This window comes from Galeopterus variegatus, unplaced genomic scaffold (assembly GCF_000696425.1).
Source record: "Galeopterus variegatus unplaced genomic scaffold, G_variegatus-3.0.2 Scaffold239, whole genome shotgun sequence".
NCBI lineage: Eukaryota > Metazoa > Chordata > Mammalia > Dermoptera > Cynocephalidae > Galeopterus > Galeopterus variegatus.
The window spans coordinates 359419-375885 of NW_007726350.1; the positions used below are offsets into that span (position 1 = coordinate 359419).

General features: G+C 54.0%; 2 protein-coding genes across 2 annotated transcripts in view; one reads left to right on the forward strand and one right to left on the reverse strand.

Annotated features, from left to right (window-relative positions):
* FAM179A (family with sequence similarity 179, member A) overlaps positions 1 to 16467 on the reverse strand; it is a 46673-nt gene that overhangs the window by 9478 nt on the left and 20728 nt on the right. The window contains 8 exon segments of the mRNA XM_008566407.1: positions 3349 to 3565; positions 4419 to 4611; positions 6167 to 6261; positions 6646 to 6763; positions 10974 to 11132; positions 13462 to 13697; positions 14553 to 14658; positions 15335 to 15485. Of these exon segments, the coding sequence (XP_008564629.1) occupies positions 3349 to 3565; positions 4419 to 4611; positions 6167 to 6261; positions 6646 to 6763; positions 10974 to 11132; positions 13462 to 13697; positions 14553 to 14658; positions 15335 to 15485 (1275 nt within the window).
* Positions 8103 to 9152, forward strand: LOC103585438 (testis-specific Y-encoded-like protein 5). Its single transcript, XM_008566405.1, has one exon. It carries the CDS (start codon positions 8103 to 8105, stop codon positions 9150 to 9152), a length of 1050 nt encoding a protein of 349 aa, XP_008564627.1.

Genomic DNA, 16467 nt, shown 5'->3' on the forward strand with positions numbered 1-16467 from the left:
GCTGTCCCAGAATCATAAGCCAAATAAACCTCTGTTCTTTATAAATTACCTAGTCTCAGGTGCTCTGTTATAACAACACAAAATGAACTAACTAGTACAGTGACTTTCCACATTTAAGTGTTTTGCATCATTTAACAGTTTGTCTCCAGCCCAGAGCCTGAAGAAGCAGGCTTGGGAGAATGTTCCCTCTGAGCCACTTCTGGGAGGGGCCTCAGGGTGCTAAGGGTCCCCCAAGAAACCTAACTACCAGGTTCAGCTTGGGTGGTTTAGGAAGACATATGCCCTTTCTCTCGGTGCCACCTGCCCCAGTCTCTGCTGCTCCCACCCAATCCCCTGGAGCAGTGGGAAGGCTAGTCACGTGCATTCATTCCACCCTCTGCAGGCCAGGCTCAGACCATTCCAGGCAGATGAAAACCATTCAAGAGAGCGTGATTCTACCTTTGGCACTCCCTGGCCATGACGAATTCTCCCTGTTGGTAACCTAAATCCCCCTGGTTCCAGCCTACGTGGATGTGGAAATTAGCTTGTCACTTTATGGTTAAGAACACTTTCAAAACCAGTGTTGCGGGCCAGCCCGGTGGCGCACTCTGTAGAGTGCGGCGCTTGGGAGTGCGGCGGTGCTCCCGCCGAGGGTTTGGATCCCATATAGAGACCGGACCGCTCACTGGTTGAGCGCGGTGTAGGCACGACACCGAGAGTTGCGATCCCGTTGCCGGTCGCGGTACGGGCACGACACCGAGGGTTGCAATCCCATTACCGGTCACGAAAAAAAAGACAAAAAGGAAAAAAAAAAAAAAAAACCAGTGTTGCTAGTTGGGCTGACAGGGTGGGACTCACAGCAAAGCCATGTGGCCCTGACAGCCCACTGCCATACTTGCTCAAAAATTACCTGGAGCCAAGGCAGTGTTTACCCTTCAGGCTCTATGGAAGCCTTTACCAGGGATTTATTGGACTCTTTTCATCCCTTTGAGGCCCACACCATTTCATTCCAGCCCAAACACCGACCTAAGGATTAGAGAGGAAAGCAGTCCACCTCAAGCCTGCCTCCATTCTCCCAGCACTGGCTGATGGGCCAGAGGGGCATCGTTAGCCACATCCAAGGAGACCCTGTCCCAGAAGGAAGAGAGAACTATAGAATCTTCCTGGTAGCTGTAACCCTGCCCTGGTCAGATCACAAAAGCAGGTCCCAGGCCCCACTTGCTAGGATGCCCAGCCCAGGTGGTTACAGTCGGGCTCCAAGTAAAGGGGACTTGATGCTTGTAACAATGAGAGACACCAGATTCTGTTGCCCAAAGCTCCAGAGCTCTAGCATGCTCAAGGAGGCTGGCCCAATGACAAAAAGTGGAAACTATAACACCTGGAGAGGCAAGAGTTAAAAATTTCTCTCCCCAGACAAGGGTGCTTATCCTTTCCAAATAGCTAAAGCTTATTTTGCTTGGTGCAGACTTTCCCAATAAATCCAGGGCCTGTGGTGATTTACCAAGAGCCTTGGTTATTGGCAACAGCAATCTCACTTACACAGAGCAGCACTGAGAACAGGCCGTCATTTAGAGCTGGATTTATATTGTTTGTTCTACAGCAACAAACTCAGCAAATCATAAATTCCCTCTGAGATGAAGAGCAGAAATTGACAATATTTATGAACTCGAGAGGCAGAGAAGGACCCGACCAGGCCTTTGATTTGTAACTGAAACTTGTCCTGGAGGCTCCAGCCAAGGACGGGCTGTTGTCCCAGCCCCAGGGAGCTGGGCTCCGGCCAGGGAGTTGAGAGGCAGGGAAGGCATGTGCCAGGAGGTATTTCCAGCCTCACCATGGGATGCTCTGCAGGTGCTAAAGGCGAGACATTGCTCTGTGCTCACTAGGACAGTCAGCGACAAGGCAGACAGAGGCAGTCCTCAGACCATAAGCTTCCTCGTATCAGGGCGAGACTTGCTTGTGAAAACTCATTGTTCCACTGGTCTGGACATAAGTCTACTCATGTACTACTTTCTCAACATACCTGAAGTTTTATTTTTTATTTTTGTCTTTTTTGTGACCAGTAAGGGGATCGCAACCCTTGGCGTGGTGTCACCCCCACCGCGCTCAGCCAGTGAGCGCACCGGCCATTCCTATATAGGATCCAAACCCGCGGCGGGAGCATCGCTGAGCTCCCAGCACCGCACTCTCCCGAGTGCGCCACGGGGTCAGCCCATACCTGAAGTTTTAAAACTTATATTTCAGTCTATGTCCTGGATACTCCAAATGCCACCTCCTAACCACCTAAGAAAGGAATAGGGGAACAGAAGCCGACACACCAAAAACTCCACTTAATGTTTGAGAAGCAAGATGCGATAGTGCAAAGCCCACGAGGAACTGAGATGCTCTCAGCTTTCCTGATGGCTCTTCCAGAGCCCTCTGTAGTGTATTGAATTATGTCCCCCCAAAACTCACTGAAGCTTGAATTGTGTCCCCCAAGTTTTATGTGTTAGAAACTTAGCCCCCACTGTGACTATTAAGAGGGTGGGAAATCCTATTACGGTAATTGAAAGGTGGAGCCTTGAAGAGGTGATTGGATTGTAGGACCGTGCAGTAGTGAATGGATTAAAACTGGAGGTCAGGGGCGTGGTTCTGAGGGCTTTAAAAGAAGACAGGAGTCTGTCCTGCTCTCTCTGCTCTCTCTGTTTTCACCATCGTGCAATGTGAGACTCCTGGGTCACTGTTGCCACCACCAGGTGGACTTTGGACTTCCCAGCCTCAGAAACTGTAAGCTATAAATTTTGTTTTTCTTTATAATTACCCAGTTCCGTGTATTTTTTTATAAGCAACAAAAATGGATTAAGACACCCTCCTTTTTTCTTCTTTCCTCCTCCAACCCCGACTCCACCCTCCTTCCCTGCGCATCACCACCACCAAGCCCTGGCCCCTTTTAAGCCTTCCCCAGCACTCCTGGCTTTCCACTGTGGCGCTGTGTGGCTCTGGGGGAGTCACTTTCTCATGTGACCATATTACCCCCACTGCCTCCACTTCCAACCATCTAGATACATGAGGAAATGTGACGTGGAAACACCTTTCAGCCATGCACCTCAGAGGCCCTGGGCTGCCCACGCCTGCCCCACGCAGCCTCTGGGGAAACGTTTGGTCCAAGAACCAGCCACGGCCTTTAGCCACTGCTGACACCCACACAGGAAGTTGGCCACGGTGACTAGACTGGGCTGCCCACGCCTGCCCCACGCAGCCTCTGGGGAAACGTTTGGTCCAAGAACCAGCCATGGCCTTTAGCCACTGCTGACACCCACACAGGAAGTTGGCCACGGTGACTAGGGACCGGCTGCGTCCCAGAGCCATGCCGGGCTGAGGCAGGATGCTCACCCAGGCTCTCAATCATTGTGTCTAGTGCAGTCACGGCGGCAGCATAAATCCCCGAGTTCCTGGAGTTGAGGTTGTCTGCAACAGCAACGACGATGGAGAGCAGCATGGGCTGCAAGCTGTCTTTGAGGAGAGGGATCATCTTGGCGAGGGACTCCAGCGCCCACTGGTTCACTTTCTTGTTGGAATCCTGAAGCCTTGGGGTGAAAGCATCAAAGACCTATTGAGGGAACAGAAACCAAGAGCCCATGGGAACCGGGCTGGGCAGGAGTCCCACAGCTCCAGGAACTGGACTTGCCCGGCCCAACCAACCACCCTGGCAGGGACTCCTCCTGCACCCTGACAGCAGCCATCCAGCCTGTGCCAGGACGGTGATGAAGAGCTCCTCAGAAGGGGGCGTGACAGGGAGGAACTTACCTGTCTGGAGCGCACATTGCATGTGAGTGTCAGGAGCATATTGTTAGGTGCCCCGCACTCTTTCACTGAATGGTCACTCAGATAGATTACCGTCCCCACTTTCCCAGAAACAACAACTGAGGCTCAAGGAGCTTAAACGACTTGCCTCAGATCACACAGCTGTTAAGAACCCGGACGGACACCCGGGTCAGCTGACCCTGAGCCTGTGTCTGCGCCCTGCTACATGGCTGGCTGCCAGCAGCCTCGCCCCAGGAAGAAGCAGCAGCCTCCCTGGGGCTCAGCCTGTGACAGGCTTGTACCCTCTCCTAACACAGCTGTCCAGGCACATGCTGTGTCCCCAAACATTATGCACATAACTAAGCACAAGCGCCCAGGCTTGGCCATGGTATCCTCTACCTCCTACCTCCTCACCATAGTCTGCCAGAGGGACGAGAGATGCCAGGACCTCCTGAGCATTTCCAAGGCACACGGCAGGAGGCAGTGCCCTTGCCCCTCAGTTACCCCCACGTAGTCTTTCTGCATTACAGAGGGCATGTTTATCAGGCTCCTTATTCACTGAGAGGTCTGACACAATGTCCAACCCTGTTCAGAGTTTCCCAATGGAAGTGGCACCTGCAGAGGAAGACAGGTGGGAGGGCAGGGCGGGCAGTGCCCACCTGGACCAGGTTGGCAGCGATGACCTCTGGCTTGGTCCTGCAGTGCTCAAGGAGCCGCCCCACGCCTTCCATCCGAGACTGGTACTCCTTGGCCTCCAGCAGCCGCGTCAGCGCCCGCAGCTGCTCCACCATCTCCACGCCACCCCGCAGGGAGGAACGCAGCCCTGCCAGCCGGGGGCCACTGGGGCCGAGCCTACGAGGAAGGCATGTCTGACCCCTGGGGAAGAGCCCCAAGGGATGAACATACCTCTTGTCCCATGCCCCCTCCCACAGGCAAGTGGGACAGAGACAACAGTGTCACCTGCAGCTTAGTCCACCCCCAGCTTCTCCTACACCTGCTGCTTGGGAACACTTGGCCTTGGGAACTCTGGAAATCTCTTTTCTTCTGAGGACAACAATATGGTTGCCTAGGGCCCCTTCCCCTAGTCAGGGGGCAAGGCTCTCTCTTCCTGCCTCCTTTTCTCTCTTCAGAAGGCATGTGAAGACCAGGGGAGGGTTGGAGTGAGAGGGTAGTATCCATGAAAGGATGGCTGGTACACATTTAACCTAATGGGGAAAGGTCTTGGAAGTCATGCCCAACCTTCTGCCCTGTGCCTGCCCTGAGCCATGGCTGCCTAGGCTCTGCCCACACTTCTCCAGTACTAGGGAAACAGGATCACACGCCCATCACAGCCCCCTGGCCCATTCCAGCCAGCATGGAAGCTTCTCCATATAGAACTATCTCCCACCCCCAGCTCAAAGCCTGGGCCACTGAGCTCATGCCCTACACCCTGGTCCCACCCAACAGAGCCCAGCATCATTCATTCTGTCATTCATCCCTGCCTTCCACACTCTGCCCACCAAGTGCTGAGAGCTATGCTGGGCACTGAGAGCAAAGAGATGAGAGACAGATCGTCACCTGTAGGAGCTCACAGACCAATGTGACCAGTAAGTCAGCTGGGCTGACAGAGGAGTGGAGAACAGGGGCAGCCTGTCTACCCTGAGGACATGGGGGCGCAGTGTCAGGGAGAGCTTCTGGGAGAAGGTGACAGCTGAGCTGAGTCTTGTAGGATCAATAGACACGTTCTAGGTGTAGATGGCACAGCATATGCAAAGGCACAGTAGGGAGGGGGACACAGAGGGGCAGGAACATGAGCTGCTCTGGTCTGGCTGAGAGTGTGCAGGAAGTCACTCTGGAAGAGCTGGGTGGGATCATCCCTGGTGCCCTGCTACAGAGGTCAGAGGTGATCCTCCCAGGACACTGCAGAAGGGTCTAAGTGTTAAGCACAGGAGTGGCTATTGGATTCCTGCTTGGTTTCCATTGCTCCCAGAACCCACCCTCCAGCCCCCTAGCCCATGCCTTCTCATTGGGCTTTGTTCCAGCTCTGCCTCTGACCTAGTCCCAGGCTGGCCACTCTGGTGGTTAAAGGATCTGCTGATCTCAGTGAATGGAGAAACACTGAGTTTACACAACGAGCCGGACCAACAACGCATCCCACCTGTACTAGCAGAACTGCATCCACTCGGCCAAGACCGCAAGAACCAACTTCTACTGGCAGATGCTCCTGAGCCCAGAATTTGGTCTCACTGAGGTTTAGGTGGGGAAACACAGCCTACCAATTCATCCATTAGTGCTGCAGTCCCAACTAGGTCTCCACTGTACCCTAGACCCGCACATCCACCCCAGAGCCACCCCTAGACATGGGCGAGCAGGCCACCTCCATGGGCAGTCCTGGATGTGGGACCCAGAGAGACTAGAGCAGCCATACCCCTCCTCGATGGGCAACACGTTCTCACACACCACCAGACTCCTCGAAACCTTGTGGCCTTTGGCAGATGGAAGTTCATCATTATCTTCTATCCCCTTGAAAAATACACACAGAGCATAAGTAAAAAGGAGTGGCTCTCTAGGAAACTGCCAGACATTCCAGCATAGACCACGACAAGAGGAATAAGCTTCAGAGGTCATGGCTGAGGCTTCCAGAGCCCTGGAAATACCAGGCAGAGACCAAGAGCCCCGTTTAACTAACAGATGAAGGTGTGGAGGCACAGGCAGGCTCAAGGGACATTGGCAGTGAGGGGTAGAAGCAGGTATGAGCAGAAATCACATTTATGCCACCCACCAGGAGTAATGGGTGAAATTAAAGCCTCTGGAATCCACTCCCCACTTCTGTGACCCACACGAGGGCTGCCAGGCTCAGCTCCAGTCCTTGTCCCCGAAAAACTCACTCACACTCCACCAACTCACCCGCTGTTTGATGGCTGCCATGACCTTCTGCAAGTCATGGGATGGCAGGGACTGCTTCAGAAATGCATCAAACTTAGTGTTTGCCATCAAGATATTCACCATCTTCCGGCCATAAAATCTGACATAGGAGAGAGCAAGATGAAGAAACAGCCGTAGAAATGCATAATAAATTTGCTTTACTGCTTTACATAATTTTTCTCATTATGGTAAGAGGGTTTTTAATACATTTTCTAATTATGAAAGGAATCCCTACCCAGTTGAAAATTAGATTCATAAAAGAATAAACATCATTCATAATCCCATTACCAAGAGAAAATCACTGCTAGATTTTTACATATTTTCTTATTGTCCTTTTTTTATGTATGTACATTTAGATGATGTTGGAATGTACGTACAACTTGTATTCAGCCTTTTCATTAATCATCTTTCCATCTCATTTAAAACTCTTAGTAAACATCCTTTTTAATGGCTGTACAATATTCTGTTGAATGGCTATCCCAAAATGTACTTAGCTTTTTCTCTATTATGGGACATTTAGAAGTCTGAGGAAGATTGCAGTGGGACAGTATAGGAGGGAGTGGTCAACTCTACCTGGTGACTGGGGGTTCAGGGGGTATCAAGGAGGGCTTCATAGAAGAGGTGACCCATGGCTTGGAACTCAAAAGATGAGTAGGAGTTCACAAGTGGGGAGGGATTAGGAAGTAAGTAGGAGAAGATGGGCCATTCTGGGATCCATAACAGGGTCTGACACATCAACAGGATGTAGCTGAAAAACAGTGGGCAGGAGCTGGTCACAAGAAGAGAATAGGCTGGAGAGGAAGGCAGGACCAGCAGGTGATGGGAAGCTGAGGAATGATCAGATTTGCATGTTAGGCAAAATATCTCTGGCAGCAGTGTGGAGGATGGGTGGTGGGGACAAAGCTAGGGGCCAGGAGACCTGTCAGGAGGCCACCTTCATAGCCCAGGCAAGAGATGGGGAAGGCCTTAAATAAGGCAGTGGAGTGGGGATGAGAAACGGTGGTCAGATTCGAGAGCTGCTAAGGAGGCTGAAACTGCAGGGTTTGGTTGCTGGTTGGAGGTGAATTACCATATTTCACTCAACCTAAGACTCTACAGATTGTAACATGCACCATTATTTTATTTTCTATGAAGGAAAAATAGAAAAAGAAAACACTGGCCATTTCTGCTGCCTTCAGTGACACTGCCCATTTAAATGCTATCTCAACTCTCACCATGTGATCTGCTTCTACCCACCGGCTGCCTGCCACTTTCCGCCATGAGTAGAAGCAGCTTGAGGCCCGTGCCAGATGCAGCTGTCCCAGAATCGTAAGAGAAAGGACAACCACAGGAAGTAAAATTCACGGTTGCCATGGAGAGGCCCGCTCGGTAGAGACCGGAAGTTGGCGCCGCGGGGGGCGGAGTCGGAGCGTGGCTTTGAAGCCTTGTCCGCCGCCATCATGAGCGGCCGCAGTAAGGGTCGGAAGAACTCCCGTGCCAAAAGCCGAGGCAAAGGCCACGCCAAAGCCCCAGTCCGTGCTCCTGACGACGGTCCGCACCACCCGGACCCTCCACAGTTCCAGAGGCTGGAGGAAGACACCACGGTGGCACAGGTGCCGGCTGGCGCGGGTTGGGGTGGCCTGGAAACCGCTGCGTCTGCGCCGTGCCCCCGGCCCGGGGAGGAGGCTGCCCGCCGACCCCCCGTGGACTGTGGCCTAGCGCTCTGGGCCCGAGCTGCGGGGGACCAAGGGCAGGCCGCGACCAGGCCCGGCCTGGGGAAGGCCACTTCTATCTCGGAGCGCCTGTCCACAGACACTGTCTTCGTGGGAACTACGGGAACCGTGGGAAGGCCGAAAAATGGCCCCCGCATCGGAAATAGGCGTGGCCCAGCTGGGAAGAAGGGCCCAGAAACCCATAGTGCCGTGGGGAGGGCACCTCAGGCCATAGCTAGTGGAAAGCCGAAGAAAGGGACGGCCAGGGAGTGTACCTCCGTCTCAATGGAGGAGGAAAAGAAGGTGGAGAAGAATGCAGGGTCAGGGCCCCCTGCGACAGAAGGCAGCATGGATACTCTGGAGAATGTCCAGCTGAAGCTGGAGACCATGAACGCCCAGGCGGACAGGGCCTACCTTCGCCTGTCGCGCAAGGTTGGGCAGTTGCGACTGCACCACTTAAAGCAGAGGAACCTCCTGATCCAGAATGGCCCTGGCTTCTGGAGGCAAGCTTTTCAGAACCACCCCCAGCTATCATCCTTTCTGAATAGCCAAGATAAAGAGGTACTCAGCTACTTGAACAGCTTGGAGGTGGAAGAGCTTGGCCTTGCCAGATTGGGCTACAAAATCAAGTTCTACTTCGGCCGCAACCCCTATTTCCAAAATAAGGTGCTCATCAAGGAATATGGGTGTGGTCCTTCAGGTCAGGTGGTGTCTCGTTCCACTCTAATCCAGTGGCTCCCAGGGCCCAGCCACCACTCCCCTAGTCCAAGCCTCCAGCCCATCTTGCCTGGGTTGTGACCTAGCCATCTGTCTGGGGTCCTTCCTCCATCCTTACCCCTCTCCCCAACTACCAACCCTCCAGCAGCCAGAAAATTTTAAAAAAGAAAAAAATCAAATCGCTAGCAAGCATATAAACAAACACTCAGACTCATAGAAATCAGCGGGGAAAGCACTCTGAAGAAACAATGAGCTGTCACTTTTATTAGATTGATAAAAATTTTAAACCCAGATGTTGCCACACGTTGACCAGGCTGTGAGGATGTAGGCAGCGCCTTGGCCAGCAGGAGCGGGCAGCACGCTGGACAGCTCCAGCCATGCTCTGAGCGCTCACGTGCCCCTGGCCCCAGTGCTGCTCCTGGGCCTGCAGGTGTCCCCAAAGACATTACCGCTCGGGGCGACACTTGCAAGGAGGTTACGTGCAGCACTATTCGCAGTGGTGAATAACGGGAGGAATAGCAGCGCTGCATCCCTCCGAGGTACCCTCGGAAGTGGGCACCCCACGAGAATGCACCACCTGCAGGCAACACTGATGCAGGGTGGGCGTGGCCCCTGGAGCCGGGCCAGGTGTGGCGCAGAGTCCCACGAGGTGGGGATGGAATGAGGGAACTAGACATTCACACTCACATCCAGACAGACCTGGGGATATAAGACACTGTGAACTGAGAAGTGGGATCAATTGGACCCCAGCCTTAGTTTTTTGTTGTTGTTGTTGTTTTCCTTTTTGTCTTTTTTCGTGACGGTAACGGGATCGCAACCCTCAGTGTCGCGCCCGCACCGGGCTCAGCCAGTGAGCGGACCGGTCTCTATATGGGATCCGAACCCTCGGCAGGAGCGCCGCCATGCTCCCAAGCGCCGCACTCTACCAAGTGCACCACCGGGCCGGCCCCAGCCTTAGCTTTTGAAGACAATCAAACAGATCTTACCAATCTCCTGCCCCCTAAACCTCCCTAAAACCCCGAAAACCAACCCCCTAAAACCTCCTTGTGCTCCTCCTAAATAATCCTCCAGCGACTTCCTATCACATGCAACCCAAAATCTCAACTCTCAACCTTGGCCTCTGAGGCTCTCCGTGATCTGGGCCTGCCCACCACTCCTCCTGACTCGTCCTGCTCCACCCAGGCTGGCCATCCTCACCCTTGAACACCAGACTTGTTCCCGTGCAGGGACCTTGGCACCTTTTCCTTTGCCTGGATCTCTCACGCCAGATCCTCAAAGAGCTGGTTCCATCTAGCTGTTCAGTTTTCAACTCAAATATCACTTTTAAAAGATCTCCTCCAACCCTCAATCTAAAATAGCTCCCACCCCATTCTCTGTTGCATTTTCTTGACTTTTTCCTTTATATCCCTTATCTGTATCTATAATTATCATAAATATTTATTTGTTTATTATCTGTCTCCCCAGCGAGGAGGTAAGCCCCAAGACAAGAGGGGTTTAATTTTCCTTCCAGCGCTGCCCATATGGGGATTCAGTCCTTGCCCTTGGTGTTGTAGCACTGCATTCTAACCAACTGAGCTGACTGGCCAGCCCCAATTTTTCTTATACCTTGTTGTATCCATAATAACAAAAAGAGTGTTCGTTAAATATCTCTATAACAAATGACTGAATGGCCTTACACAGAATGGAGCTGGGGCGGCATAGAAACGAGAGCAGCATTGCCATGGGTGCGGGTATGGAAGGTGAGGGCCGGGAGTACTGACCACTCCTTCAATGGGCATGGCTATGACCTTAGACACAGGGCAACAGCTGGAAGGAAAGGGCACAGCGTCCTCCATCTGACTGTCCCTCTGCACAATTCCAGGCAAGCTGGGCTGCGTGGCTGGGCCCCTGGCCCTGTCCTACCTGGTGTCCTGGTTGGAGTCCTGGGCCAGCCTCACCAGGTTATGCACCAGCATGTCTGTGCTGTCCCTGGTGCCTGAGAGAAGCTTCTCAGCGCCGATCTGCTCCAGGACAGCCGAGAGGTGCTCAGCAGTGCATTTCCGGACTAAGGGGTTTCGATGGCTGAAAGGAAACACAGCCACAGCCAAGGGGTCAGTCACGAGATGGGGGTGTGGGGGCCACCAGATGGGCCACATGGACCTACACTTGTAGACTCATGTTTCAGGCCAACTGTGGGCTCCAAACTTACCCCTTGTGGGCTGAGGGGCGTCTTTGAGGAAAGAGCACTTGCTGCCTAACAATAGGGTGACTACAGCTTCAGGGCAGAGGGGAGAACGAGCACATCAGGCTACATGATGTCACCAGGACACCTCGTGCTTACCCTTCTCAGGCCTTCCCAAGCACGTGCTCTCCCTTTTGTCTACACACACGTCCCCATCCTCCCTGCACCTAGAAAAATCCTACCCAGTCAGTGTCTCCTCTTCCTTCCCCAGCCCACAGGCAGAATTAGATGCTCCCTCTGGGAAGGGCAGTTGCTCCCATGAGAACCCCATGAGGCTGCCAGCTGCCTGGGAGCAGGACCAGGTCTCCCTCTGCTGCATCCCCAGACCCCTGCTGGTGCCTGGCACATGCCTGGCTCTTAGCAGGAGCTCAATGTTCACTGGTTGAACTGGATTGAAACAGGAGGGAGGGAGAGGGATTAGTGGGTGATTTGGAAACTGTATCGGCTGGAACCTGAACTCTCATAAGAGAAACCCATCATAAGGATGTCACCTCTTTCAAACAGGGCCGCTGTGTCCACAGTCCATCAGGCAACACTGATCCCTATCTTCCCCTAGAGTCCCACCTCAGTGCAACACAAGCGGGACCCCAGAGCTCTCCCTACTCAGTGTGGCCCATGGACCAGCAGCACCGGCATCTGAATCAGAATCTGCGTTTCAGTCCCAGGGGACTCAAATGCACAAGTCCTGCTCCGGGCTTCCCCTGAGGATGCTCAACACTGGTTCTTGATTTGGAAACTGTATCGGCTGGAACCTGAACTCTCATAAGAGAAACCCATCATAAGGATGTCGCCTCTTTCAAACAGGGCCGCTGTGTCCACAGTCCATCAGGCAACACTGATCCCTATCTTCCCCTAGAGTCCCACCTCAGTGCAACACAAGTGGGACCCCAGAGCTCTCCCTACTCAGTGTGGCCCATGGACCAGCAGCACCGGCATCTGAATCAGAATCTGAGTTTCAGTCCCAGGGGACTCAAATGCACAAGTCCTGCTCCGGGCTTCCCCTGAGGATGCTCAACACTGGTTCTTTTGGGTGATGACCAGTTGCCACCCCTCTGCACTGAGCACCTTTTATCCCCTGCCTCACACCAACCCCATAAGCTACTGTTATTACCATCACTTTGCAGGTGAGGAAGCTGAGGAAAAGGGAGGAATCTGAGAAAAGTACAATGAATTTCTCCCAAGTTAATTACAGTCACAGTGAGCGCTCAATACATGTTAGGTAGAGGCAGGCAGTGTTTTAACTGCTCTTTCATGAAGCAATTCATTTGCTCCTCATAACAACCACATGAGGTAGACACCATTGGTATCCCCATTTTACAGATGAGGAAACTGAGGCACAGAGAAGTAAAGTAACAATCCCGGGTGTGAACACAGTGTGGCCCTGGAGCCCCAGCTTCTGCAGTGTGCTGCAGTCCAGTTAGCGAAGACCCACTGGCTGGTCTCACAGGCCCTGGGGTCTACTGAGAAGGCTCCGTGTCAATGTGCAGATTGACTCACTGGTGGAGACACGTTCTACCCCGTGGGAGAAAAGTCTTGGGAAATGCTTTTGGTTTTGCTTTGGGTTTGGGTTTTCACTTAAGGAGAAAGCAAATCTGGCTGCAGAGAGGCTCTAATCGTAGCCTCACCCCGCCCCCCCTCGTCCCCAGGAGAAGGCGCCAGCTGAAGCATTAGATTCCGTGCCTTGTTCTCACCGGCCCAGGTTTCATCAGAAAGAAGCACAGCTCCCCTGGGAGGGGCAGGAGTTCCTCTGCAGCTGCCTCTGCAGCCCTGTCGCCAGTCTCCTGGGGCATTGCCAGGGCCACCTCCGTGCTCCCCAGCCTTGGAGCAGAACAACGGCCCCTGTCCTCTTCCAGTCAGGGCTCACCTCTTTATCCCCAGGCTGGTTCAGAAAATGTGGGAGAGAAGCCCACCAGGAAGCAGGGTCCTCCTCCCCAGCCAAATGTGTGAGGCTCTTGTGTGAAGCCTGAGGGGTGCCCTGTCCTCACTCTGACCTCTGACCCAGCACCCTGCTAACATCCCAAGGGACCTGCCACAGCCTCTCCTTCCCACCTCCCTGCCTCCCTGTCCCTTGCTCCCATCCTTCCCTCCTCCTCTCCCATCCCGTGGCTTCTCCCCTCGCCCCACTCTCCCTGACCATCCCCATCCCTCAGACAACAGGCAGCCACGTACTAGACGCCCGATGAGGTGAGGGCCACCAGGGAGCGAGCAGGGGTCACATTCTCCACCATGGCCCCCAGGGACCGGTTGGCTGCTCTCTGGATGAACTCGCTGGTGTTCCCCATCTTCCGGAGCAGGCATTGGGCGATCTCCTCCGCCTCCTGGTCCATATTCTTCTTCAAGGCCCGGAAGAGGTCTCCCAGGGTGCTGATGGCCAGGCGGGACACCTTGGAGCGGAGGTTGGTGACCTTGGAGAGAGAGAAGAGGTGCCCTCCAGGACTGCTGGAACAAGCAGAGCTGGGAGAGCGCCACCCCCTCCCACCGCCCCACCCTCGCCCCGGGCCTAGGCTCCCACACTGGCAGCAAAACCCTGCAGCAGCTCTGGCGTGACAGTCCCACTTTGTTATCATCATTACTAGTCCCATCATGATTGTTATCATCTGGTAACTCTTAGTCTTCAAAGCACTTTTGCAAATAATTTCCAATTTGGTCTCCACAGCTGCTGTGGAAAGTAGGTACATGGCACACATTTTGCAGAGGACGACACAGAGCCCCCAGGCCTCACACAGGAAGGCACAGAGCCCTGACAGAGCCTTTTTGTGTGTCAACACAGTGTCCTCTGTATTCACCGCCCACCCCACCCCCACTGGACAGTCCATTCCCAAGGGTGGGGCCCGGCCTCCACGCGACATCAGATGCCTTTCACTGTCTCTCTGGGCCCAGCCCAGACCCAGCCCCAGCCATGGGAGAAAGGCTCTGGGAAATGCTACAACTGGTCTGAAGTTGGGGGTCTGGCCCAGAACACTCCACCCCTCCTAAAGCATTTTGAGTACAAAGGACAATGCAGGACTGTGACAAATGAGCACACGGGATTCTGATTGTTTCAGCTCATGAAGGTCACAAATAAGGAAGCCCCACGGTTCAGCTTTCCAGTCTGAGAAATGGGTGGCTGAGGGCCGAGAAACAAGCAGGGCCGCTGTGCTGCAGGGCGCCCCGGCCCTCTGCAGCTGCTGTGTAACCGCATCCAGCAGCTGCCCCGGGGACGGGAAGGGGCTGGGGTGGGGACAAGGTGCGCAGCACGTGGGCTGTCTGGGAGGCCTCACCTCCCCGGTCACTGCCAAAGACACGTCATGCAGCCTTCCGGCGAGGACCTCTGCATGACAGGCAGCCAGGCGCCGGATGCTCCCCAGGCCCTTCTCCTTCATCTGCCTGAGAAGCAAGCCCAGGCCCAGTCACTGGCAGCTGGGGACAGGGGGCCCTGCTCACTCTGCAGACCAGGGCCCCGAGTCGCCACATCCCCCCCACACACAGCGGGGTGGGGTTTCATGGCCTCCAAGGCAGGGTTTCCTGGGGTAACACCTTGGTCCCAAATTGCAGCCATTGAGTAAAAGCCACCACCCAGCCCTCAACTGTGGCAGTGCTGGGATCAAAGCCCACCCCTGGGACCTGTTTGGAGTCATGGACATGAAGTGAGAACTGAAGACCGAGGAGGGCTTCCCACAGATGCTCCGGACCCCAAGTCATCACTTTGCTCACAGCTAGGATTTTGTGTCCCACCACCCCGTGGGAGGAACACGCAGAACCAATTAAATTTGACTTAGAGAAAGAAAGGCTGTGACCTTTCTCGGGCCCTGTGCCATAGAGTCAAATTCACACTGGTGTGTCACAGAGCAGGGCACAGGTGGCTTGGAGGGTCCCAGGACACAAAAAGCTAGAGACGGCACACACACATGCACACATGCACGTACACACATACACACGCACACTCCTCCTGCCACGCGACCAGAGCCCTGGAGTAGGAGGGGAGGGCCGTGGGGAGGGGGCAGGAGCTGTTCTGCAACACGGCCCCACCCCCCACAGCGCACATGGGAAGGTGCCTCCTCACCAGTCGCTGCTGTTGAGGCACTGGAGGGCATCCACCAACCCCAGCTCCGGGTTCAAGAAAGGCCTCAACTCCTTAAAGGCCCTGGGATCTGTCTCCTCCTCCTCTTCCCATTCAGGAGACCCCAGAGTGAGCACCGCAGGTAACGAGTGAGCTGCATTCACAAAAAAGAAAAGAAACAGGGCAGGCATTACCCAGGAGGACAGGCAGGTGCCCTGGGTGGCTGCTCCTTCCAGCCCCTACCCTGAGAGGCCTGGGCCGCAGCACTGAGGCCACCTGAGGACTACGAAGCCAGCACCTGGGCTTCTCTCCCAGGGAGCCAAGGTGACCACCTGACTGTCTACTTTTTGTTGACTTTTTCACTCCTGCCATTGCCAGTGTGATTATTATAAACAAACTGGCTTGTGATATGCTCTTGATGTCATGTGACAAAGCACACTGAGCCAGTGACTCACCTGCGGTCCTGCCCTGTCTGTGGGTGGGGGGAGGCCCAGTGAGTCTGAGAATGACTCCCTTGCTCACGCCGGTGGTGTTCTAACCTCATTCCCCTCCTGGGAGCCCATGTTTTCAGCTTCTCCTTCTCTCCTCCTACTGCCCAGCCTTTGGTGAAGTTGCCCAGGAGCAGGGAAATGGTACAGAGGCAGATGGCTGGAGGAAGGCAGGGGAACAGTAAAAAGCACCCATGCGCCAACATAGCCAGTCAGCACCCACATGGCCACAATGTGGCTGCACCTGCAGCGAGTGACAACAGGCAGGGATGCTATTACAAAATCAGGTGAAGAGAAGTGGTGGACTGACGGGTCCTGTGCAGTCTACCCTAAGTGATGGCTGGAGGAAGGCAGGGGAACAGTAAAAAGCACCCATGCGCCAACATAGCCAGTCAGCATCCACATGGCCACAATGTGGCCGCACCTGCAGCGAGTGACAACAGGCAGGGATGCTATTACAAAATCAGCTGAAGAGAAGTGGTGGACTGACGGGTCCTGTGCAGTCTACCCTAAGTAAATCATTGTGCAGAATATGCACGTATTGAAACAACACACTGTACCCCACAAATATGAACGAGTAAATGTTAAAATTTTATTTATTTTTTTTTTAATTTTAAAATTTTTAAAATAAAAATCAGATCATGTTTT